Source organism: Lathamus discolor, chromosome 1, assembly GCF_037157495.1.
Source record: "Lathamus discolor isolate bLatDis1 chromosome 1, bLatDis1.hap1, whole genome shotgun sequence".
Lineage (NCBI taxonomy): Eukaryota > Metazoa > Chordata > Aves > Psittaciformes > Psittacidae > Lathamus > Lathamus discolor.
Genome location: NC_088884.1, coordinates 111,707,194 through 111,734,293, shown reverse-complemented (window position 1 = coordinate 111,734,293; position 27,100 = coordinate 111,707,194). Strand labels below are relative to the sequence as shown.

Below are 27,100 nucleotides of genomic sequence, written 5' to 3'. Positions count from 1 at the left end.
CAAGAAAACTAAGAATGAAGGGCCAGACCAGTGATATATTTACTTTACATTCAGAAACCAGGAAAAAGCCTCAATGGCTGAGAAACACAATTCCTCAAAAAGCTACTGGATAGCCCTATTCCTACAGGAAGACCGCTCTGTGCTTTGGTGCTGACTGCTAACAAAGAGGAGGCTCTGATCGCACATAACCTGATGGTATATATGTTTTTTTGTATCATAACAACCACTAACTTTCAGACAAACCTGCTCATTTAATTCTCATGTAACACTGCATTTCAGGAAGTGAATCTCCATTTATCCAGGGAAAAGCTGTACTTCACCTGTGCTGCAAAAACCTGACTCCCTGCAGCTTTAACACATCTGTATCATGGAACTCTCTGCAAGCAGAATTACACCTCATGTGCTAGTCACATATCCAAATGGAATTCAGGTACTAAAATGCGTCTACCAGAAGCATGGTGACAAAGAGGACAAGTCCAGACAGGCTATTTCCTCCAGCACAGCTAGTCATCATCAAAGCTGGTATTAGGTAAACTGCATTAGCAGTTTACTTTGCATATTTTCAAGCTAAAAGGTGAAACCTATTTAGGTTCATACTAGGCAACAAACCCTGGAAGCAACCCAGTTACAAGTGACAAAGCACTGGAAATGTACAGCCCTTTTCAGAATGCAACACAATGCCTGCAAATAAAAAAGGAACAAGCACTTTCAACAAGGAAAATAGCAGTGTGCTACGTAATCTGAGTGGGTAAATATGCACTATTACACAGGAGATAAGCCTTTCTAAGGCAGTTGTGTTTCAGCAGTCAGAAGATTTTCTGCCTGACAGGTCCTCTTGAAAATCCAAGTGAACCTTTTAAAAAGCTTGGTGTGAAAGCATATATGCTCTCCTTGAAAGAAGCACCTGTTTTAAATGACAAAACCATCCAGAAAAGTCTTTGCCTTTCTGCTATCTGCCTCTTCCTGTCCTGGGTGGCTTAAACTCAGGTACCATTCTACTCTGCAAGTTGCTAATATAACTTACATTAAGAAAGACAAAAAAATACTTGCCATGGATTTTGTGAGCATCTGGGTCATCCACACTAATAGCAATTATCTTCCAATCTGTCTCTCCTTCATCAACAAGAGCTAAAACACCCAAGACCTTCACCTGAACAATCTCACCAGAAGAATGAATCTGAAACAGAACAGTTCACAAAGATTTGAAAAATACTATATAGAATTTCTCTTTTACCTTACAGACAGAACGGTTTTACATTATTTTTGACCAGATGATAACAGAATTTCAAGACAGATCTATAAAGCCAGTACACACCTATTTAACATTACTAGCTTTTCTTCCACCACTGCTATTCTTCAACCCTCAGTTCTTCAGTCAGCATTTAAGTAGACAAGCTAGAAATTTTTCCTTCTCTTCTACCCTACTTCCTCCAAACCTTCATGACCTTCACCCAAAACTGCAAGTCAAAAGTATCTCATACTCATTTTTAACTCCTTCCTGCCTCTTGACTCTCTACTTGCTTACCTCTTAGTCTTACTCTACCTGTCGCTGTTTCTTCCTCTAGACTCCAATATACACATATAAACACACACTCTGTCCCCAGGAATATCAGCATAACTTTCTTTTGTATTTTCTTGGGAGCTTTCTCCCTGACAGCTAATATTCCCTTTATAATTGTTTCTTGAGCCCCTGAGATTCTGCTTTATGTTCCTTTCTACAAATAGAGCCACCTTCACCAAGCTCACCAAATTTCCCCTTACTTAAAATATCCCAAGAGATCCCTCTTCCAAACTCATCCATTTCATAGCCCCATCTTTGATACCACAGAGAACTGCTTCCTCCCTTGCTGCCTCCAGATACGTACAATTTTCTTTCAGTGAGCTAAACCTTTCCCCTTGTCCTGGGTTCGGCAATAGCAGCAATTTTTTCTCCTTCTTAGTAGGGGGGGAAGAAAAAGGGGGGAAGAAAAGGTGGGGAGTGAGTGAGAGGGCTGCTGGCTGACTTACAGCCTGGGCTGAAACCATGACACTCCTATACCTACTAATGGTGTTAGCTGCACCTCTTTTTCATCCATCCACTCCATGTATCATAACTTCGCAACAGTACAACAGGTTCCTGTCTTCTCCTCTAGAGAAATGGGATCTACTTCTGTTTGTACCCATGAGAAAACTCATCTACCTCCTTTGTGGGCCTGACCTCGTAATTTTATGTGCATGACGCTGACATACCTCCTCATCTTTCAGAAACTTACTTCTAGCTCCAGTGCTGCTAAGAGGAAAAAAAAAAAAAAAGAGGGGAAATCTTTTTCTCCTCCAAAACTGTAACTAACCCCTTTCTCCTTCACACAAAATTCACTGTCCAGCCATAGAACTTCAGGCCTCTTCTCTTTCCAAAGAGACTTTACAGACTTTACCAAATCCTGTTTCTTTTCTCCTTTTTAAAAGTTCATCATTTTCTTAATTATCCCCTCCTCAGACTCTCTAATCCTACTTTTGTCATTCCCTGAGACTCTTACCATCTGTCCATCTCTTCCAAAAGTTGTTACCAGATTATTAAATTAACTTTGGTAAATTAAACTCATGTGGATAGAGACAAACCTTTGAACCTATTTCACAAACATCAATAGGATCATTATCTCCACAGCATCCTGTATTGTTGTCTGTATGGTTTGGATCTTCCCAGGTCTGTTAAAGGAAAGAGAGTTATCAGTTACCAGCTGATCTGCAATTACAATTCATCTAACCACTAAATTATTAAGACTAATAAAAACAACAATAAGAACATCAGTTTTCTGAGAACAGGCTTGCTCAATGCGAAAAGAAAAAACAAACAGGCAATGCACTGGTGTTGAGTAATTCATCCTCATATTCAGGACAATGGAAATTACTGAGGACATGGTAACAAACATATTAACTGCATTCCTACTCAAGAGATACACTTTTCCAAACTGCAGTGATTAAGGCATCAGAGGACCCTGAATATGTATTTTTCTGGTTACAAGCGGTTATGGGATTAAACTAAGACACCCTACAATTACATTCTTCTTATGCTCTTTAAATACCATGGCACCAACATAAATTGCTTTCAAAAACATCTAGACTTTGAGCTAACCAAGCTCCTGGGTATGGATTTGTCAGCACTTAATTAGCTTTTCCAAGTTTTTAGATTAGGTACAAAATATTTCTGATTATTTTGAGATGTGCACATTCCCAAGAACAGCCAACATCTTAAAACCAAAGCAGTTTCTCCAGGAGGTAAGTTCAAATCCCTGCTCCGAGCTCTGTACAACCTAGGAATCATAGTCAGGTTCTACTAACTCAATTACTAGACTAGTATTTGCTTTGTCTCCTACTGCCTAGTAATGAGTAACTCATTCTCAAGTTGGGAAGTTCTCCTGAAGTCCCAATGAAATTTTGTTGAAAAGGTGTTAGAAACTTTTCCCAAGGAGCTGTACTGTTAGCTCCTGCTGTGTGGTCACACCCCCACCTCAAACTTGCTCTCGAGAATGTGACTGATACTAAAAGGCAAACCAGTGAAACCTAAATTCTCAGGTGTTTAAGTAGCAGAATCATTACTAAAAAAAAAATGTTGAAATGGAGTCAAGAGAGAATTTCAACTTAAAACCTATTTTTCCAATACTCTTCCAAAGTGCTTTTTATCTAAGGCTAAATTATACCAGTAGTACTCTCCTGCCAACTGCATCCCTCTACCTGCAGGTTAGCAGGAAAGCTCGCTAAGAATGGTATGTTCTCTGGACAGTACAGCAACTCCTGCAATGAGAATCCAACTGTCATTTTTTTTCTTCTCTGTTCCACAGCATAAAAAAGCAGCCACAAACACGTATCTTTAAGCCATATACTAGGGTTGAACTTCTACCAATTGCTGATCCTCATGAAGAATCCTTCTGTGATAATGGAGACACTAAACTGAATTTTGTTTGCTACAGTTGCTTGTCAGAATCTGGAGTATCATCTAGACTTCAGCACCTGGAGATGTAATGATCCAACTGGTAGTTTAAAGTAATTACAGAAAATGAAAGTGACAACTATCTCCAGCCCTCTCTGACTCACAAGGTAACAAGTGGAGCTGAATATTTCTCCTGGGGAAACTGTCACCAGTCCAAAATTATTCACTTTGTGCAGGAAAATACCCAATGCTTAATTTTGGCTTTATACTAAGGCACACATGAATTTCAAAATATTAAACGGAATTTCAGGTTCCTGACTATACCTACTTGGAAACCTTGCCTACTGAGACTGCTGACTGGATAAGAACTTCATTGCTATACTTCAGCATCTGCCTGGTATCTCCTCTTCAGGGATCATACACATCAAAAGCACACTTTCAGGGGTAAACTCTCATGGCTTATGTAGTTAAGTGTGAAGAAAATAAATTACTCTTTTCTAACTCCATTGCATTCTTCAGTACTAATCTAAGTCCAACATGTTATTCACAGAAATGAAAAAAGTTCAGAACTTTTCATTATGCTCAAAATTTCAACCATTACTTGGGCTTTTTCATGGCTCAAAGTTTTAAATCTGTCATGATCAGTAAAGTCTCACAGTTCAGAGAAAAGTCAACTAAGGCAGTTAATGCTTAATCTAAAAAAGAACAGCCCTTGCATTCCTCTTTGTTAAAGATATTAAGAAATCACAATTAAAATTTACGCTGCAACTCCCGAAACTCCTATATGAGGTTTGTTGATTGGTTTTTTTTTTTTAATGCCCTGTTTGAGCAGAAAAGGGCTACCTGACAAAGTATGAATGGCAGACCAAGACAGTTCAGTTCTGTCACTGCAGTACAGGGATGCTAATGATTTGAGATTCCTTGATCATTTAACTCTCCTGAAACACAGCACATATATAAACCCACATCTAAACACTGATCCAAATTTATGGACACAATAAAGCTCAACATAAAAAATCCTAATTTGCAAATGTATCAAAAAGAAACATCCCTCTTTCAACTGATTTACATTCAGGCAGTACTCAAGATTTACAAGGCAATTTACACAGAAGACAGAAAACTTTCACCATTATAACAAAAATTTTACCTGTGGGAGGGCACCATAATTCCATATATAACCCTTGTGAGGAAAGATATTTGCCACATATCGAAGCTTGCCTTTCTTTACATCTTGTTTAATGGGATTCAACGGCTCCTCAGTGGCAATCTAAGCAGATCGCGAAAAAGAGAGAGAGAGAAGGAGAATGGTAAAATGGAAAGCAATTCATTCTGTACACAACCAGTTGGAAAGATCCATGTGGGAGCATGTGCTTGTGGTTTGAGAAGTATTAAAAGTATGATGGCCTCACTCAAAATCTCAAGGGTCATGTTCAAAAAGCAGCTTATTAAAGTTTTAAATAATGTTGTGAAGTATGCAAGAAAAAAATGAATCTCAAAGAGAAAGTCCTAAATTTGTAAAGAGACTGCCATGGTCAAACATAAATATTGAAAGGAACTTAAGTTAGATGCTCTTGCATTTTATAGCACAAATGCAACAGATGAGCAAATGACTGCACGAGTTCTTCTGACAACAGGGGCTTTGACAGCAACCTTACCATAGTCTGGACTGCAGAACTGCCAGGACACAATAACAAGGCAACCTCCTTAATAAGTTGGACATTTCAAGAATATTAAAACTTACACATTAGAGAACTACATCTGGTCTCTTCTACTAAGCCAGAGAAGTCTAAACTCTCCAAGTTTTCAACCTAACAGGACAGCAAACTTTTCTACCCTTGACGTAATGTGCTGAGAGAAGGGGCGGGAGAGCAATCTGAGCTTTACGCAGAGTTAAAATACTTCTGCCAAAGGCAAATGCTGCAAAAGAGAACTAAGCTTCCACAATTACAGTATCATCTTAAAATACATGGTAAATATCCAAGGTAACCCTGTTTCCAAGGCTGGGGAGGTTCTTTGGTGTTATTTTTAATACTCAAAATAGTTAACAGCTCCAATACAAACTTCCTTGAAAGCATCCAGGAAGCATTCCTAAAATTAATACAAATGTTCAGGAAGACGGGACGTATCTGGTGAGAACCCTTGTTTCACAAACACAACAGCTGAAGCATTATTACTCAGCTTCTGTACTGTAACTGCAGAGGAACAAACTGCTAGGTTCTTTTAAAATATGCCCCTGTGGGAGCAGATACTTTCAATCAGTGAGGTCCCCAAGTTGTTTGTTTGGGTTTTTTTAACACAAGGAAATGCTTTTTCATTTGCAGCCCCATTTGTCAGGATTTGGCCTAGCACACTATACTACAGCACACTATACAGCAGAAATGAGAGAAGTTAAATCCTCTGAGTGGAATGCTCTATGAGCAAGCAAAAGTAAGACTAAATGTTGGACAATGTTCTGCAAGGTGCTACTTTAGACTCTGTTGCAGGTATGCTGCACTCTGCAGTCAGAAAACTGTCAGGAAACAGTGCTCGCCTGTGGAATGGAAACTAAATTAGAACCTCTGCATTTTTTATAATAGCAAGGAAATTGTCTGTATGCACAACTTCAAATTCATTTTTTAACAGAGAGAAATTTATGTGCAAAGAGTAATTCACACTCTCATCAAACTCTGATGATTGGAAGCCATTGCACTGCCATAGCTTTCACAAATACCTATCTAATCAAGGTGTTTTCTCAATTACCTCCATTTTTGCATTCGTCCAACGAGGCACTTCTACAATCATGTTAAACACGACCTAAAACAGAAAACAGTGACAGACTGAAAATAAAATCCATTTTGCAATTAGTACTTTATAATTAGACAAATTCTCTTCTCTGTATTCAGCAGCAACATACATCACATCTCTGCTCCAGCTGTTTTTATGTTAAGTACAATTTGCTTATGTACACGCAATGATGTTCAACCTTCTTGGTTCATCCTTCCCTCTCTCCTTTGAGAATATGAACAACTCTAAGTAGTGGAAATCTACATGACATTATTTATTCCTCTATCAATATTACTCCTCACAAAACACTCAGAAAGTCCATGGAATGGTTTGCCACAAAGCAGTGGTTCAGTCTACCAGTCAAAGAGGATTGGACATTTCTACAGGATAGCATTAGCTTCCCCCAAGCACTGGAAAGGACAGTGTTTTGGGGCTTTTTTTCCCCAGAGGATTTATTTCTTCAGGCCCTCTTTTGCCTCATTCATCTTTTAAAACCCCATGCAAATATAACAACTGACACTTCTGATTCTCAGTCAAATCTGGCTGAAGTTAGACAAACTGAATCCAAAAGTGATGGCAGAGGAAGGACATGGACACAGACACCTCATGTTTGCATTAGCCTTCTTCCTAATAGAAATGAAGTGAAAGTTGTTTCAAGAAAGAGGGTGTGAGAGGAATAAACCTAAACCATGTAACTTTCATGTACTTTTAGAAAAAGAAACTAGGTAATCTATGCCCTTCTTAATGGGAGGTTAAAGTGACATTTTCCAAAGGAAAAAAAACTGTGTAACTGCCATAAGGTTTCTTCTGAAGCTGCCAAGAGTTAAGCACTACCAAGGAGTATTTATTGAAATGAGTAACCAGACCAAACCACGCAGCAATGTCTACAACCTATCTTCTCCCAGATTACTAAAATAACCCCAAAATATCATGTTGCTTGGGACATCTCTTCACAGCCAAAGAAAACTTGCACTGGTATTAAAAATCACAACAGTTCAGGAAGGACAAAATATGATATGTTTTTGCAGAGATTTGTAGGAGGAAAAATGTTAAACCAACTGAAAACTTGCATTAACTCTTTAACTACAGTGCTATTAATGTTCCAGAGGACTCTTAAAATATTTGTATTCTTGCTCCTTGTATCCTGCAGCTGCAACAAACAAATAACATTTCCAGGTTCAACACTACAGTCTGATTAAAGTGATTCCAAAGGTTCCATGATCTCCTCCCAAACAAACCTGGAATGTGAAAAGCAAGAAAGCAAAGGAAAAATCTCAACTGCCACTCAGCATTTCTCCCATGAGATCACAAGCTCTGCACAAATTCCCAGTAAATTTAAATTATATGCACTATCCACAAGTACTGTGCCCATGCTGCAATCAGTGGCATGTCAAATGGAATCACTTTTCCCAATCAGGTCATAACCTAATAAAATGGGGGGGAGACGGAGGGAGAAGTAAAAAGACAAAACTGCTTCAGATCAGTTTCATAAAGTATACCTTATATACAGAAGAACAGTTGAAACAGACAAGTAATGAGAAAGAGAACTCAAAGCTGTCAGCATTAAGGAAGCAGTCGGAACAAAGCAACATACATGCAGCAGCAGGTAAGGGAAGGGTTGGAAGACAGCCAAATAAAGTCTGCACATCCATCTGGGAAACACTTAGAAAAAAGAAGTGCACAGCATGAAAGCCAGTGCTGACAAGAAACTCTTCGGGAACTGCCAACCAGGTCAAAGAATTGTTCTGACTGGTAGCTACAGGTAGAAAACTTACAAACTACTCTGGAGTTAGACACCCTCCACCACCATCCTGTATTTTTTTGTTTAGATGTCACTGTACCTTTTCCTGACCAAGTCTATTACAACGGCTTCCACAGCCTATAATCTTGGGTTTGAGCTTTAACTGGTCAAGGGTTACTCCAGGTCTTCACCAAAACAACTCACAGGGCTGGCCAACAACCAAAATGAAATGAATACAATGTTGCTCTCAAAGCAAAAAACCCACTTGGATTTAACACAGCTCTAAGCCCAGGCCTTCATAATTTGTGGTATCAATCAAATGTGAATTGTCAAGAGTCTTAAATGTGACAGCCTGACAGATTTATCTGTATGCAAAAAAATCCCTGAAAGTACTCTCTCTAATACTGAGCTGCCACAGGCACTTACAAGAGATTAATAACTTCATGCAGTGCTTACATTTTAAAATAAGAACTTTTATTTATAGGGCAATCACATTTTCACAGTGCTGAGACCAGATTCACTGGTGTGGAAAGCAGAGCAAACACTAGATAGTTTGACAGACAGAAAGAGAGAAGAAGTATATTTCTCTGTCTCTTGCTTTTTTTTTTCCCTCTTCTTTCTTATCTCATTTCCTTCCTTACCTAAATGTCACCCTGGATTTTTTCCATCATTCTTATTTTCCCAGACCAAGCACCTACTCCTTCCGACCACTTGACTGTTCTCCCACACCGCTTGCTGCAAAACTGTCCCTGCCTCAGCTAGAAACAGAAATGCAAGTGTCAGGCACCACCTGTCTTCACAGATTACCATCTGCATAAGCTATTCAGTGGTTAGTTCTGGATGGTGAATGCATCTGGTAATTGATATTTTTATCTTTATTTTAGATCAGTAAAACAAAAAATTCCATGTCACCAAACCCTTCAAGGAACGGTGAGACTTTCAACAGTCCATTTGACACACATTCCAGCACTAGAAAAAAAAAAAAGATCGCCAATGAAACAAAAAGTATTGCTTTGGAAAGTTTGCCATCTAACTGCCTTAGTATGACAGCAGTCAACCAGTCTGCCTGTGAGATTGCTGCCTGCTGCAGTCCAGATTTAATCCAATTCTACGAGTGCCTAATGTAGAAGGAACTCCACTTCATGACAACAGACTGTACAACAGGCCAGATGGAGCAGTTCCTACAGGCTAGCCTCATGCCAACACTGCTGGCTGACAGCTTCTTCAGAAGGACAGCCCCCAGGAACATGCAACAAAAGAAAAGGAAACAGTTTCCTAGATTCAGAAAAAGGGACAGAACCCATATGCTTGGGGAAATGACTTGACAGAGCACAAGGGACTTCCAACTCAGGGTATTACGTAGCTTGTTTGACTTTGGGTTAATGTGAACACAAGTCAGACATTTGTACTTGTGATCTATTATACCTTGAGGAGGCAATAGGGGAGAAAAAATAATCCATTTGCTCAACACAGAGAAGTCAAAACTGCATTTCCTAACCCCTAAAACTGAATATGAAAATCATCAGAAAATTACATCAGGAAGAACAACCAGTATGTCTAAATTACAACCTTTATTTCCTAAGAACTACACACTAAGTACATTACATGGGAACTGACGGAGAATGTGTTTGCTTTATTGGGTGTTTTCTTTAACACTGGTTGGCAACTTACTACATTCCATTTCAGTTCAACATCATTTGTAATGCATCATGACATTGGTTTTGATGAGACAAGCAAAACTGTCTTTCACACAGAGGACAGAAACAGTTTTTGGTTTTTTTGGTTTTTTTTAAATAAGAAAGCCATGGAAAGATAAAAAGATACACAAATATACTTCAACATATTCCTACAGTATGTATTGAGCAAAGCAAGGAAAATAGACTGCTGTACCCAGCTAAACTGTGAGTCAGTGTTCTTTCCACTAAGACTGATGGCCAAAAATAACTGCTAGCTCTGGCTGTACAGATTCTTACAGAAGCTAACTCATTTTGATCAGAGTTTGCTATTACAAACCTGAGTATTACCAGAAGGAAACAAAATTAAGCACATTTCTGACGCTATTTCTGCAACCTGCCCTTCTGGACTCCCATACACCCTTCTCAGAAGCTATCCTTCCTTACCTAACTTTCCCTTTCTTGTTTAACTATTTCTTTACCCAGTCTTCCCAAGTTCCTTAGCTGGTGCATTTGAGGGATAGGTATGATTTTGCCCAGCGACTGCAATACTCAACGCTCAACCCTGGAGGTTCAGCTAATTTGAAGCAGAACTGGAGCAACCTATGCAGTGAGGAAAGTGACAGAACAGGAGAGATAAAGAGAGGAACAGAAACTCAATATAATTTCATAAAATGACAAACACCACCACTATTTATGGCCTGATTACCATTCACCATGACAGGAAGAACAAAAATGCTAGCACTTACAATTACTTTAGTGGTTTTTATAGTAGACTGCTTAAAAATACAAATAAAAATCCAAAGGCATTAGAGGCAGCATATGGGAGCTGCTGACCCTTCCTCACTGAGAAGCCCTGAGCTCACAGAGCGAAGAAAAAGCAGATATAATTTCCATTTATTTTCTGTCTGTTCAATTGCAATCTTGCAGGGATTCTCATTAGCCATCAACCAAACATGGCAGCATGCACCTGACGGACAACTAATAAGAAAAGATGAGCTGCAATCCAGCAGCAGTGTGAACAAAGGGTGGTGGCTAAAAGCTAAAAAGAAAAAAAAAAAAAAGAAGGAAAATAAGAACTGCCACAAAATGTACCCACAAATACTTGGAGAGGGGCTTGCTTATAAAATGAATACCTACCTATATTATAAGCATTCCGAATGTAACACTTGCTACAAGGTATTTGCCAATGCAAACAAGAAACCAGATGCCAACAACATCTGGAGACCAAATATACTGATCTACATGAGAAGTCAATGGAACTCTTCCAATACAAATTAACATGCCACACAGCAGAAAAGAAATATGCTGTGCCCAGCATAAATACAAAGTGCCTGCAGCCTCTTCATAGTATACTTCCCTGATGTTGCAGTGAAAAGAGAACCACAAACACTGTTTTTACCCACAGGTATCTCAAAAGTGGTGTCAGGGATACTCTGATAAACCGGACACCTGCAAAACTACTTGGTGCACAACCATGATGTGAACGAAAATGAAACACTGACTTTCTCAAGTTTAATGACTCATTTATTTGAAGTTAAGCTTGATCAAATCACTGATGCAACTTTCTCAGTAAATTAACTCTACTTCCACAGATTTTAACTGGACTGCTGAGTGAAAATTACCTCCATTCTCAGTATTTGTTTAACTACAAGAACACCAAGCAAGGTTTACAGCTATTGGACCCATTCACAGAAAAATGCTGGGCAAGTTCAAGCATCAGAATGAAAGCTTCACTGATAATTGAAAATTCGGAACACACAAATCCCTGAACAGACATAATGAACACACTACAGCCCAGGTTACATATACCAAAAAAAATACCTAATGTGACCAAAGAAGGTTACAGAGGCTGCTGTTAAGACAGAATACAAAGTCAGTGCAAAGTCTGTACCTATACTGCATGGGAAACGATGACAGCTGTTCCTTTCTTATGAAACATACCGACTTTACCATAAGACGACCCTGACACCAGTTTTGAATACTGTTCCGAGCATGAGGCTTTCTACCAGATCATCCATTCAGACTGCATGACCACTCTGATGACCCCTTGTATCTCACCTAACTGGTTAATTTACCAGAAGTCTTTGCCTGACAGCAATTCAGCTGAAATCTGCAGGGGTATTCCAGCACTGTGCAACCCACAGGATGCAACAAAAGCTGTCCAGTTTCTTAGTTCATATTTTGAGATGAGGGGGTTTTGGTTTTGCTTTGGTTAAGGTTTGCTGGTTTGGGGTTGTTTGGTTTTGGTTGGGTTTTTTTTTTTTGGTTGGTTGGATTTTTTTTTTCCCCCAAATGCTCTTGTGGATGTCTGCAAATCAGAGGACTACAACAAGGGAGATTCCTTACCAAGGCCAACATCTGGAATAAAGCTTTGTATTCAAGAACATCTGAGTCCTCTGAATAAGGTGATGTGAATACTTTACAAAAGCCACACAATGACAAGTAGATTAGAAACCCTTTCACTACAGCAGGAAAGCAACATGTCACATTTTTCTTGAAAAGAAAACTATGACTTCTTCAAACCTCCTTCCTGCTAGACATGGAAGACCATAGTTAACAATCAGCCTTTGACAGTTTTGACTCTCATCACAGTGGGAACATCCACTCTTCCAGACAGAGATGTGAAACTTTTGATACCTGTAACAGAGATTTACTTGGGCAGAAGTGGACTTCGAGTGCTTGCAATGCTTAAGACAAAGCAGAGGCTCAGATTGCAAGCTGGTAGTAATTTTGAGACTGAAGCTGAACATGATTCCTTTCAGCAGAGTTTCTCCTTCAAAATAACTTCTCACTAGTCTTCAAACAGCCAAAACATCTGTGAAAGCAAAAGGGTTAGCTGTCAACAGTGGCTGCAGGTTTAAACTTAAATGAGATTTGGGAAGGTCTAAAATGGTGCAAGAAACGGCGGCACTACTAAGAACAGTTCATACACAAAAACCACAGCATTTCCCTTAGAACTACAGCCAAGACTGCAAACAACACACAGAGACTTACACAGTGTGCATTCCCCTATCCCACGAATGATGAAAGCTGAAGCTCCTCTATTTTCAGACCTTCTTTTCTGGCATCAGGAATGCCAAGAACAATTTGAAGTAGATTAGACAGGCTGAAGAGACTCATGCAGAATTATCTTAATTTTCCATAGCTGAACTGCCATCTGATGAACACCAGCTCAGCATAATTTAACGCACACTCTTAAGAGGGCTTGCCCTTGTCAAGAGTAACATATAACTGCCACCCTAAAAGCACAAGTTTTAAATATTTCACTGTGTTTTCAGGGCAAGGGGAAACTTTGAATTTTGGCCAAATTCAGCGCAAGGATCAACTGAACACCAGGTATAAAAAGTAGCCTTTTCATCCCTACACAAGAGTATGGAGTGCAGTGCTTCAAAGGTCTCCAGAAATCAGTACACAGCATTAAATTCCTCATTTTCCTTTTATCCCCTGATTAACCTATGCTCTCCCTACATACAAGCACACATGGATGCATTTTTCACGAAGCCAGCGTGAGGAGAGCTGCTAAAGAGAACAGTGTAAGAAACTGCTTGCCTGAACATAAAGATCTATTTTCTCTCTTCTTCCCAGCTCTCACAGATCATGTTGAAAAAGGGTTTTCTAAATGATTTGCACTCTCACATTTCACCATCTAAGTAAAGACCAAGCTTATTTGGGAAGCCTAGAGCTTACACATTTGTTTGCTTACATCAGAAGTCCACGAAGACTGGAATGTACATTTGCCTTTGCTCGTTTTCTCCAGTTCTATTAAACCACAATCCAGAGCTCTCTCACAGCAGGAGTTATGTGAAGCAGTTCTGAAGTCTACAGAGCAAGAGCTGCTCAGCCTCACTGGCATTTCCCCCACACACACTCAATAGGCTGATCCAGAGATCAGAATAAAGGTACTAGAAACATGGTTTTCAACAAGCTATCATGCTTCCCACTACACAGAAAATGTAGTTTTGAACAGTTCTAAAGTCTATGTAAAACAGGCTTTGCATTTTCACAACTGGCAGGCATTTTCACAGTATTCATAAGCAGGTAAGAGAAAGAATATATGGCTTCCAGAAAGAGCAGTAATTAAGAATTTATGTTTCACAACAACGATTTTTGAGAAAGTCTACTGGCACGTAGTCTTTCTCCTCAACAATTCATCTTTCAGGCACGATTCCACATCTAATAAACAGTACTTCAATGGGCACCAAGCAATAGAAAATCTGACAAGCGGTACCCAGGCATTGTAGCTTGAATGAATCACAGGGCAGAGGGAGAGGAAATATATAGAGCAGGACTGCTTGGGGACTGTTAGAAAGTAGAACCACCAGTTTATCACAAACTAATTGCAAAACTATGAGAACTCAAGACAGTTAGGGCAGTTCTTTCACATGGATGTGTAGTTAAGAGTTTTGCAGTATGACTAGTCAAACAGATACAAGATAAAGAGCGGGGGACACACATGCCCACACATCATATACTTAAAGCACAGTTTGTTTCACTTTGACTTTCTTCTACTATGTTTTATTTTTTAAAGTTTTTTTTTCCTATGCCAAGGAAAGTACTGCAAAAAATGTTACGTTTTGGAAAAGACACTTGCATAAACAAATGCTGTTTCACAGCAAAAGCCTCAGCAGATCTTCCACATTTTTCTGGGCTTCTGTTAGCCTTAACTTCAGTGCTGGTTAATGCTGAACTATTAGCAGATGAGATTTTTCTCTTTGGGCTTTCCAAATGAGTACAGAAATAAAATGTATCTTCAGATCTAAAAAGCAAATACAAAGCCTAATTCCTGCCCTAACATTCTTAAGATTTTTGAAGATTTGTAGATGTACCAATACTCAGAGCACAACAAAAATTTCATTAACAAAGGTTTTATTGCAAATGTTTCTGAATGCAATAGCAAAAAAGATAACATATCTATGCTGCAATAGTCATAATGAACTTTTCAAAGAGTGGTATGGAAGTGTTTCCCTTTGAGAACATACTGATGAATAAAAGAATGTTGACGTTTCTGGTCCATGCAAAGACAAGAATATTAAATCATGACGAAGCAGTGTGCACTCGCAGCCCAGAAAGACAATCACATCCTGGGCTGCATCAAAAGAAGTGTGACCAAGAGGCTGAGGGAGGTCATTCTCCCCCTCTACTCTGCTTTGGTGAGACCCCACTTGGAGTGTTGCGTTCTGCTCTGTGGCCACCAACATAATAAGGATGTGAACCTGCTCAAGCAAGTCCAGAGGTGGGCAGGAAGATGATCAGAGGGCTGGAGCACCTCTCATGTGAAGACAGGCTGAGAGAGCTGGGCTTATTCAGCCAGAAGAAAAGCTCCAGGGGGACCTTGGAACAGCCTTCCAGTACCTAAAGAGGGCCTACAAAAATGCTGGAGAGGGACTTTTTACAAGGGCATGAGGTGATAGGACATGTGGAAATGGCTTTAAACTGAAAGGGGGTAGATTTAGATTAGACATTAGGAAGAAATTCTTCACTGTGAAGGTAGTGAGGCACTGGTATGGGTTGCCCAGAGAAGCTGTGGCTGCCCCATCCCTGGCAGTGTCCAAGGCCAGGTTGAATGGAGCAACCTGGTCTAGTGGAAGATGTCCCTGTCCATGGCAGGGGGGTTAGAACCAGATAACTTTTAAGGTCCCTCCCAACTCAAACCATTCCGTGATTGTATGATTTCTTAATAATGGAAATAGAAGAACAGGATTGGTTTGTGGGGTTTTTTTGTTGTTGTTTTTTTTTTTAAACAGTAAAAATAAACAATTAGCAGTACCTCAGATCCAGTAGTTCTTGACCTCTTTGCAGGAATCTCTTTATCCTACAGAGAAAGAATGAGGTAAAGAAGTGTATAAGGAACATTAGAACACAATCCTGTATTCCCATAAATACAAACAACGGTAGTTTTCAATGCAACTGAAAAATCCCTTTGTGAGCGTAAAGACCCAAATTGTAAATTTTAAAAGTTCTGTTTTACTGTGAAATTATAACCTTCCAGATGTTAACAGAAGAAGACAGAAGTGTACAAGGACACATCCACTTCTCCCAGCTACTAAAAAAATTAAACGGCAATTTAGGCCTGACCTCAACTGAACAAAAACACAGTCATACAGCCGGTTGAAAGGGATGAAGAAACTAAAGAAGCAAACAAGAAGTCCACAAAGTCATAAAAGTCCACAAAGCTTAGACCAGGGTACGGAGAAAACATAACAAACAACTCTGTAAGTCATCCTCTTGCAAAGAAGGCAAAATTAACAGAGATCTTCATAATGACTCTCTTTCTTGCTCTCCTGTCAGCCCCTTGTATCCTTTGGAATGCTCTCTGCTTCCTCACACACCTAAATGAAAGCCTCTCCACACTGACCAGACATTGCCGTACTGTAATTTAGTCTACAGAAAAATCACAGGCTATAATCCAAGCCTCCAAAGCTTTAAACTCTAGATGCAGGGACAGTAAGGCTCCCAGGGAACATGTGATGATAGTGTGGATAACTTTTATAGCAACAACACCCACTTAACAGAGCATCTTAGTGATGACTCTCTGACTGAAACTTACCTCTTTGTTGACTAGCATGCTCAGGGGCTGCCAATCAAAAAGTTTAATGGATTTTTCAAGAGACTGGTTCACTAGTTCAGAAGTCTTAATCTGAACACGTTACAACTGCTGACATTCCTCACCATTTGTATCATCCATAGAAATCCAGCAACAAACCAAGAAAACAGCCAAAACCCTCCCAACCTGTTTGCGTAACAAACATACCATAATAAGCAAACCTAAGTCTAAACCAAAGCCTGGAAGTTCCCACTGGTGACACAGAAACCAGGCATTTCATTATTGGTATAATGAAACTCTAGGGAGTGTGGCTAACAAGACGTGAAAAGTGCTCAGCTGCACCTCAAGCCTTGTAATTCTCCAAAGGTGCGATTACCACTTTTCCCTTGGGCGTTATTGTTGGCTTCCAGTTATAATGCTCCTTTTGGGAACTACAGAAATACACTGTAAGCTACGTAAGCATGTGCTGTACATCTCCTGCAAAGAAATGTACTTTCAACTGCAGATGTAAAAATATGCCAATTTGAAAGGAGTAATAGTGGGAAATGAATTCAAGGGCACATAAACATAAAACCTTAAAACACAGAGGAGAATTAACACGATACAGTGAGGTTTTCCCCCAACCTGCAGTCACTAGGAGACTTCAACAGACACCCAGGCTTGTCTACACATTCTGTTTCACTGCAAGTTACTGAACTCTGCAGAGACAATTTGGTGTAGTTATTGTGCCTATATTACATAAGGAATCAGCCTTGGTTAAAGCGGTTTTTTCTGGTGTTATACATTTGTCTGCTAATTGTTTAAAAATAAAGTTTCTACAAAACTGCATTTTTCCCTAAAGAATGCCAACAAAACTACTGTTATTTTTAAATTAATAGCATTTCAAGGCATAAATACATACCTCTTTAGATCCAGCAAACAGTGGAATGTCATGAAATGGGGAAATGTATTTACCATCTGCATTCTCTGAAAAAAATAAAACAAAAAAGTAGCATTACCAATCTAATGATATGAGATGTTAGTATTGCTAACTGTTCTGCATTACAGAAATGTATGATATGCCACAATTATGCATCAGATGAACTTTTCCTGAAGTTTAATTCCAGGGACTAAAAGAACAACCTACACACAGCACTAGGATTTTGACTGGTAAGAATTCACCAGAATCAAAATTATTGCTTTACTATTCAACACTTCTCTTCTGACTACCTGGCAATGAAAGCTATATGAAGATGAGATGCTTTCATTCTCTTTTCTCCTTTTCCTCACCAATAAAAAACCACTAACATAGAAAAACAACAACAAAAAAACCAACCAAACAAAAAAAAAAAACAAACACCAGAGCAAGGTAACTTTATTTCCATAAGCAATCAGATAATTTATCTGGGTTTCTAGCAATGCTGCCCCTGTGACTTCTCATTTCTGATAAACTGAGTTTCATGACCACAAAGAGAATCAGAGAATTATAGAATAGTTTGGGTTGGAAAAGACCTAAAGATCATCTAATTCCAAACCCCCTGCCATGGGCCGGAACCCAACACTCTGCCCAAGGCTCTTGTCATCCTGGCCTTGAACATGATGGCGAATTCACCACTTCTTTGGGCAACCTATTCCAGTGCCTCACCACCCTCACGGTAAAGAGCTTCTTCCTTATATCTAACCTGAACTTCCCCTGTTTAAATTTAATCCTATTCCCCCTTGTCCTATCACTATAGTCCCTGATGAAGAGTCCCTCTCCAGCACCCTTGTAGGCCCCCTTCAGATACTGGAAGGCTGCTATGAGGTCTGTCTCCAAGCAGCCTTTTCTTCTCCAGGCTGCACCGCCCTAACTTTCTCAACCTGTCTTCATACGGAAGGTGCTCCAGCTCCCAAAGACTGACCAAAAGAGTAAGTGATGGATGGGATAATTGCTCAGACCATAGACATGAAACACCACACCTGGAAACCAGTTGGCATTAAACTCAATGGTGACCAAATCTGCACCTCAGTCTTGCTTACACTGTAGAAAGGAACAAAATTCACCGGAGTGGATGCTCAAGCTTTTCCATCTACTCAGAATTTTTTCAACATACTGAAAACCCAAGCAGTACATCAAAACAGAAATATCAACAACAATCCAAGGTGTTACCACAACTCCCAAGGAAGTTCTCTGCTAGCGCTCTTATTCACAGTGGACAGAAAAGCAGATGAAGGACTTCATTTAGCTTTGGACTGTACTTGGACCGCTTCAGAAAAGGGGAGTAAATGGTAGTTGGTTTTGCAACTCCTGGAAGCCTCCCAGATGCTCCTCCCAAATAAAACAAAGTTTAGCGGTAGGCTACTTATTCCCACTGACTAAAGGGAGTTTCTCTAGAGAAGCTCCTGCGCTGGCAGCCCCTGGGGACTGAGCACAAGGGAGCTCTGGCAGGGTACTGCTGACAGGGCATGCTACGCCTCCACTTCTCTCACACCAGCAGACATGAGAATTAACTGCTTGTAACTCAATGGACCAAAACCATACACCACCACTGCCGGAGAGGCGGCATACAAATATACAATACCATTACGAAATCGTGTAACACCAAGACTGCACACCGCCAGCTCTCACGGGGTTTTGCTGCAGCGCTCCTGGGAGCGCTGCCCATGCCCTCCCGCTGCCACTTGGTGCTGCTGGCCCCACAGGCCCCATGTCTGGACGCCAGCTTCCCCTCACCCTGATGTTTGTGGCGGGAGGGCTGGCCTGGTCACTGGAGACGGCCAATGCTACCACCAGCCTGTCACACTGAAAGGCGAGATGAGGCAAGGACAGGAGACGCTCCCGTGGCCAAAGCCGTCCCTGGGGTACCAAAGCACGCCATGGCCTCCCCGCACAGACTACTACAGCACTGCACCATGGCGGGGCTTCACCCCGGCCTTCTCAGCACCTCTACAGGGGCCTCCGCAGGGCTAGGAAGGGTACGGCTGTGGCACGCACAGCACCCCCACCACTGAGCAGGCCCAGCATCCACCCCAAATGCGGATCTGCCAGGAACCCCCCACCCACCCACACAACACACACGCACTCTCTCCACGAAAACCTGCCTCCCGGGACTGGGGGCACTCGGGGGGACGGGGAGGCTCAGGGGCGGCCGGCTCGAAAGGCCTCGGCGGTAGCGGGGAGCCGCCGCTCTCGCCGTGCACCCTGGGAGGCGGGGAAAGGAGTTCATAGAGCCCCGGGGCTGCTACTTACTAAAGTAGAGGCGGTAATCGGCAGAGTTGGGCTGGCCCCGCTGCTCCGTAACGTACCGGGACATGGCGCCGAGGCAGCGGCGCGCCGCTCGCCCCCAGCCCCGCGCCGCCAGCAGCCGCACCAGCCCCGGCGGCGCACGCATGATGGTGACGGCGGCCGCCTTCCCTCCCCTTCCTGCGGCTGCGGGGCCTGCGCTGCTCCGCTCCGCTCCGCGCCAGCCCCTCCTGTCCCCGCCGGGAAACCTCGCATGGCGGCCGCCGTGCTGCCGGCCTCCGGGAGTGCTGCCTGTCGCGTCCTGCCTCACCGGCGGGGACGGAGAGCCGCAGCTGCCACCCGAGCAAGGGCACGACCGCTGCGCCCCAGAGGCCCAAAATGGCGGCATCAGCCTCGTTTTCCCTGGGGGTCCAGAGGCGGCTGCTTTCACTCCTGAGGCCAGGGTCGGCATCTCGGAGGAAGAGTCTCTGTAGGCTCTCCAGCCCTAAGAGAGGGGTCCACCCAGTTTAAAGTAATAAAAACACTTTCGAAGTTGTGTTCCCAAACGGGAGCTAGGTGAGCCCGGGCAGGCAGTACCTCAGCTGTACCCACGCTGAGGTGCTTCCACGCCACCAGCACGGCTAAAAGAGTGGATGCAAGGTTAAGGGTAATGGTGGCAGGCTGTTGCGCACACCTAAGGCACGTGTTGGTATGGAGACCTCACCCTGCTGCACCACTCCGGCCGCCCGAGCCGGCCTGTGCCTCCGCCGCTTACAGGCGGGCTATTTGCATGGGTTCCCAATGGTGGATGCATTTTTGTGTTGAGCCCTGCTGATATTTAAATTCAATTCTCATCTGTATTCAGGCGGTGCTGTTTTTAAAGCTTACTACCCCTACGTATGATCTGATCCCTTCGAATTCTCTTTTCATTGATTCTTGAGGAGTATTTCAAGTAAATTTCATCGTGATACAGGTGGTAGTTTGGAGTAGTGCTTCTTATTCATGGATCTTTCAAAACTACTGAAAAGGGGCACATACCACTATTAGCATTTTACTGACGGAAAAACTGAGGCAGAACAACTTTCTTTACTGCTGGCACTCTTAAATCCCAGCCCAATCATCCTGTGTATTCACCTCTAAAGGCAGTAATATTAACTTTGAATTTTAGCTCTGATTTGAATTACCCCGACAGATTCCTGCAGGGTAACCCCATGTTACCCTGATTATTTTATACAGTATTTGAAATGTTATTGGGAATGATTGTTTACAACAGAAAGGCTAAGTCAATCTCTTCCGACACATCAAAAAGAGTAGAGACATTTTTTATGTTATAAAAAAGTATCTATTGTGGTCCGCCCTTTCCTAGAGATGGCCTGCTGCTGAAAGAGGCAAGGTTAAGAACAAACATGTGCCATAAGCCTAGCCTTCCACCTGTGCTTAGTTCTGAGGAATCTGGGTTTCATTCATGGAAGGTCAGAGCCTTTGAAAATCACTTACTGGGCACACACACAGTGTTTTTACACCTTGCAAAGTTGGCGATTAGGTGTAAGGTTATTCTAGAAGGAGTCCAATGTGTATGTATTTCCCTGTACAGGTTGGGAAGTGAAATACACTGCTGTGGCCAGGAGGCCCTCTAAGATGCATTAAGTGAGCCCAGAGTTCTCCAATGCCTTGCGTTGTGAACATGGTCTTATCTAAAGCTTTCTCACCTGTAAGGGGAAATCAGCTGTGATACACTTGGAATTTATGAAATATAAACAAGTTTCTGTGCAGGCACTTTTTAGATGTGTAAATAGATGCCACTGTGTTACCTAGCAAGGGAGGATGATGTAGCAAAGAAAAAATGGGTTAACACTGCCAGAGCAGAGAACATGATGTTTTAGTACTCTAAGGTACCCAAAATTCTCTTAGTACTGCAGAAATAATAATAAAGTTTTAAATAGATTTTACAGTAATACGCATTATATTACACAGAATATGCAGAAGTATGCACGATAATCCTCAAGTCATATTTGGGTAAAACTAGCTTCCTGGTTAGAATAAATTTACCTAGCATTCTTGAATCTTTGAAACAAATGAATGTTTTGGTCCCAGTATCTACTTTAGCAAATTCTCCAGAATTACCAAGGCTTTTAGTACCAGGGTATTATTTCACCTCTTTTTGTTCGCTAGCATTTACGTCCAGCTCCTTGAGGTATCACTCTAATCAGGCCAACAAAAGGCATGTATAGGTCTGATCCCATTTATTGACCTTGAAACAGCTCCCACTGAAAGGCAATGAAAATATTGCTATTTATTTCAATGGAATTAGAACCAGGTCCTTAAGACTTAAGTAGGACTTACATGGTACTTAGGTTTTATGCTTGCCCTTTGCACAGAGGTCAATCTCATTCCAGCAGAATGCCACTGGAGTATAGCAAAAACTCAGCAGCAGTATAATCACCTAAGCCTGAAGGACATCTCTACTTTAAAAGTTTGTACTCTGCAGTGTACATTTACTTTCATTTTATATATATTTATACACACACATATATATTAAATATTTTGCCTATGAAAATGCTGTGAAAATTAAGTGCAGAAAACATACTATAATTAAAAACAAATGAAAAAAATAACAGTTTCCCTTCCTCCTGTATGAAAATCATTTTCATCTTTTCAGCTAATAGGGCTTTGAAGAATTTCATTAGTACCACTATGTGCTATTTTAGTGTGTTTGCTCTTGACTGGTGATCACATCATTATCATTAAATTTTGCTGTAATATAACTTTTATCTCCATGGTTTATAAGACCATTAATCTGAAGGAATCAATTCTTGCCACCCTTCTGTTTTGCTGCTACCTGTGTGCAAAACCCCAGCAGTCACAAGACGGCTGTCCTCTCTGTCCAGCCGCCTCAGTGGAAAAGGTCACTGCCTGCCTAACCATGCTTACTCGCTCAGCCATCACCATCTCAAGCATACTGATGTATCAGCTCCTATCAGCGCTTCCTGGTTCAGACCTAGCCAAGCAAAGCTAGCTGAGGCTGTTCAGGGGTGTTAGGCTGTTAGGCTGCTTTTCAGCTGAAGCAAGTTAAGGAACATGGGCAAGTCCTTCTGCAGGTCCTTGCACTGACAGTCTGCAGAGGAGGATGATGAGTCATTAGAGTCAATAACCTCTTTCATTGGCGCAGCTGGGTTTGGGAGAGGATGTCTACCCACAGCCTACTCACACATGTATTTGCATTTTACGCACTGATGAATGCCTGATGAACGTAGCAAAAGGCTACATCCTCTAACTAAAAGGAACAAATTATGTATTCCAGTAACTAGAACTAGGTTTATCGGGTTATGTTACTGTGAATAAAGACAGAGGCTCCTATCCCAAAGAAGTACATTAGGTCAGACTGTGAACCCTTTTTTGTATTGCTGAACTCACTTCAGTAACCTTATTGCTTTAAAAAGACTGATCCTATGTATTTAGGCAAAATTCAGTTTTAGTTGCAATATTCACTGTCACATATAGGACGATGTCAAGTTTACAGCCTGTTGGTTTTTTTCTGAATAAATTATTTATCTGAGCTGTTAGTTTCAGTTTTAAGCAGGCTTTTCATTAGGCTCCCTGTAACATATGTTAGGATTCACTTGCCTGATTAACTTCTCTAGACCCCTGTCTAGAAAGTGATTTGCCTATTAAGAGACACTGTGGCTGAGTCAAGCTTTGTAGGTTGTGCCCATTTCTTCCCTCCTGGGTGTCTCTACTGAGTTCATTTTAAGCCCTGTGAACCAACCATAACTCCCACTGAAACTTGGTTGTATGAGATAGAACTGTTATTTTTTTCTAGATTCTTATCTTTATTACTCCAAAGCAACTTCCCATTACAAACCAGAAGTTACCCAACAGTTGTCTTTCCTGTTCATTCATTCTTTCATTTGTTCTTGCACATACATGACATACACGAGAGAGAGAAAAAAGGCTTCCAGTTCAGCTATAAAAACACTGTCAGAAAGCATGAAGTTTTAGTGCAAAGTTGCAAACATGTAATTGTTCTAAATAGGGATCTAGAAGGATAATCTTGCCTGTTGCTCATAATAGTCTTTTTTAGGCTCCATTCCCCTCTTGATTTGTGAATTGCCAGACATAAGGTTCCAAAGAATCCCACAGAAAATATTTCCTCTTTGGTAATTTCTACACCCCCCTATTTTACATCGAAACATAACAATAATGAAGATTCATCTCCCCCTCCTTTTATCTGTGCCTCGCTCGCTTGCTTGTCTTTTCTCATTAGCTTTGATATCACAGTGCCATCTACTTGATCAACAGAGTCAGGTTATTTTCCTTAGAAAATAACTGCTCTGCTGTAACCCTGAAGAAATCAAAGGGCTGCTTGCTTTCTCAGTGAGCTCCCCTCTCCTCTGCACCTCCAAGCCCTTTCAAGGCAGCACTGCACTTAGATGTGTGCCTTTGGGAGCTGGACGGGTTCTGAGGCTGTTTTCACAGTCTGACACAAAGCCCTGGCTGGACAGTGGCAGATCCACTGGCGCTGCAAGGACAGTTCAGGCACTGTTGACCCTCTCTCAGCATCCCCTCCTCTCTCCAGTGGGTGTTTCATTTGAGAGCTGGTCCCTCTCTGTAGGAAGAAAATATGTCAGCCTTTTGTATGTGTAAACTGGGGCAGGGGCTTTGTTCAGAGTAAGAAAGCAATACAGCAGCCAGACAAGATGTATTGCATAGCCTGACAGGTTGAACCATCCCTTCTTAAAAAAATCCACAGCCTCGCCTGGGCCCCAGCAGTCATATGCTTTATTAATTTTGCCGACAAATATTTAGACAAGAAACACTATAGACACAGCTAAAAGAAATTATCACTGTGCACTTACTTCTAAAGACCTGCTTCTCTCCAGGAATCACCAGTCTGGCAAAATCAACAGTAGGAGTGAAGGTGACACTGCCACACTAAGTAACTTTTCACCTGCAAGACAGGCTTTTTTCTTTTTTACTGTGGAAAGGTGTTTGAAGTTTTTTTTTTTCTATGTATATTTCAAAGTAGTTTTCATTCATTCATTGTAAAAAATCAACGTGTAGACTCCAGTTTTACCTGTCCTTAAGCCTTCCCTTTTTATTGCTTTTATCCTCACCCATCACTTTGTTCTTATCTTACCACTATAGCTGCAAACAGGTAGGGTGTACATACTAGCAGCTTTCCAGTGCTCAAAGTCCTCAGTGGGCCTTATGCATGATTGTTCTTATCACAGCCTCAACTCTTTGTCCCTCAGAAGACATCTTTGCTGTGACTCGTGCGTACGGGCAGAGTGACAAGAGATACCAGCTTACCATTACATGCACCTAGTCTTCCTTGTATGGAGGTGAGGAGCTGTAGAGACATCTACATTCTTTGCTGTCATGCTTCACCTGTGAGTAGGGTAGGACAGCTTTCTGCAGCAGTACCATGGCACCTTTCTGCCTCTCCACTGCCTGTCAAGTGTAATTGCTTTACGTGGCCAAAATCGGCGCTGGCTGTTTAAAGTCACTCTGCGGTGTGTATTGAGACTCTCTTTTAGATTAGACAGAAGATCCCTGGCAGTGTTCAAGGCCAGGCTGGACAGGTCTTTGAGCAATCTGGTCTAGTGGAAGGTGTCCCTGCCCATAGCAGGGGGGGCTGGAACCGGGTGATATTCAAGGTCTCTTACAACCCAAACCATTCTGTGATTCTATGATTCTTTTCCCTCTGTGGCAGTGCTGACCATTGCAGTGAACAAACTTGAAAATGGCAGTGTGGTGTCATGGCCGCAGGACTCCAGCCTTCACTCAAAAGGAACACGCACGGAAGTCAACCCACACCAGTATTTTCCATATATGCTCTGGGATACTAAGTTATAAAGAAATCTTCTGTAACAGCTGTGAGGTATTACAAAGAAGCAAATAACTGTTTGCTTACTTAATGGCCATCAGTCTTGATGGCGCTCCTGGTTCGTTTATGGCTGGGGACCGAGATAAAGGTTAGCATTGACCGTAAAACAATAAGCTCTTATATGTGTCTAATACAGTTGCTTGGGAACACAATGCCAATATTTTCCATGTTGACATCAGCACCTGTTCTGTCTCTTAAGCAGCGTGGCTTCCCTGCAAATAACTCTTATGTGAGTGCTTACATCAACTGGATTCCAGTTAGCTTTGTAGAATCAAATGAGAACAACATAGGGTGGTTAAAGAGATTTTCACATTAATTGTAAAAAGAGCGTTTTGTGCACATAGATGCCAAATATTCCCTCTTGTCTTATGGATTAGTGACTTTGATACCACTTGACTGTCAGTTGTTACCGGGGCAGAAGGCAGCAGGAATAATTTGGAAATTGAAAGAAGGCTGCTGGTACCATGGCAAGTGGCAGCTGAACTCTAAGTACTTCACATGCAGTTTTGACTGTGCTCTCTGTGACATTTGTTAGAGTCAAGGAGCCCAGTAATAAGAGTTTATAGGGGTATCTCACTCAAATACTCATCTGATTGGTTTTACCTCCTCCTCCTACTGATTGCACTGGCACAGCCCACTAGTGTAAAATGATCACTGGATTTAACCTGATGATGGATAAACCAGGATGTGGCTCAAACCTCCCTACCTCCAGAGGGGATAGGGAGGCTGCTGTTCCTAAATGTGTCCCCCTCACTTGGAGTATTACAGAAGACATGCTATTTTTAGCCCCTTCCATGCTGGGTGGCACGAAGGAGAAACTTTAAGGTTGCAGAAAGTACTTGTGTACATTTCCAAACTGCTACGTAAGCTAGCTCTGGGCTCCTGGCTGCCTCAGGAATAGTGCTGCCAGCTGAAGCCAGGTAAACCATAGCAAGTACAAAGGCAGCAGCAAACCGCAGCCAGCTTTCCCTGCAACTGTTCCCTTGCTGAACTAACACATACCTTTTCACACCCTGTGACCGAGTTGAGGAGGAAAAGGAAGACAAATTTGCATGTGGGTAGATTGCTGTCGTAATAAACACCTGAGCAAACTCTACAATATCCTATCATGGCTGTAACTGCATATGTGGCAGAGTGCCTACAAGCCAAGAGTTCCATGAAGTTTGTTCATCCACCTCCAAAATTTATTCCCCAGTTCTCCCCCAAACCACCTTAATTTAAATAAATATAATGAAATCTCATATAAATGATGGGACCTGTGTCTTCTGAAAAGCACAACACAGTAAAATCTTGGCTGGTGGACACACTTTCCCTGTGTTACACTTTTCCTGGCTTAAGCAACCACCAGCTTTACCCTCAGCTGCTTACATGTGCCCCTGCATCATAGAATCATAGAATCAA

General features: G+C 41.5%; 1 protein-coding gene across 1 annotated transcript in view; it reads right to left on the bottom strand.

Moving 5' to 3' along the window:
• Positions 1-20,299, bottom strand: part of PPA2 (inorganic pyrophosphatase 2) — a 38,746-nt gene extending 18,447 nt beyond the window's left edge. The window contains exons 1-7 of the mRNA XM_065690862.1: positions 19,840-20,299; positions 17,533-17,597; positions 15,855-15,899; positions 6,647-6,700; positions 5,055-5,174; positions 2,599-2,685; positions 1,051-1,177 (exon numbers count right to left, since the gene is read on the bottom strand). Coding sequence (XP_065546934.1) covers positions 1,051-1,177; positions 2,599-2,685; positions 5,055-5,174; positions 6,647-6,700; positions 15,855-15,899; positions 17,533-17,597; positions 19,840-20,284 — 943 coding nt within the window. The 5' untranslated portion in view covers positions 20,285-20,299. The remainder of the gene's footprint in view (positions 1-1,050; positions 1,178-2,598; positions 2,686-5,054; positions 5,175-6,646; positions 6,701-15,854; positions 15,900-17,532; positions 17,598-19,839) is intronic.
• Positions 20,300-27,100: the final 6,801 nt, after the last annotated feature.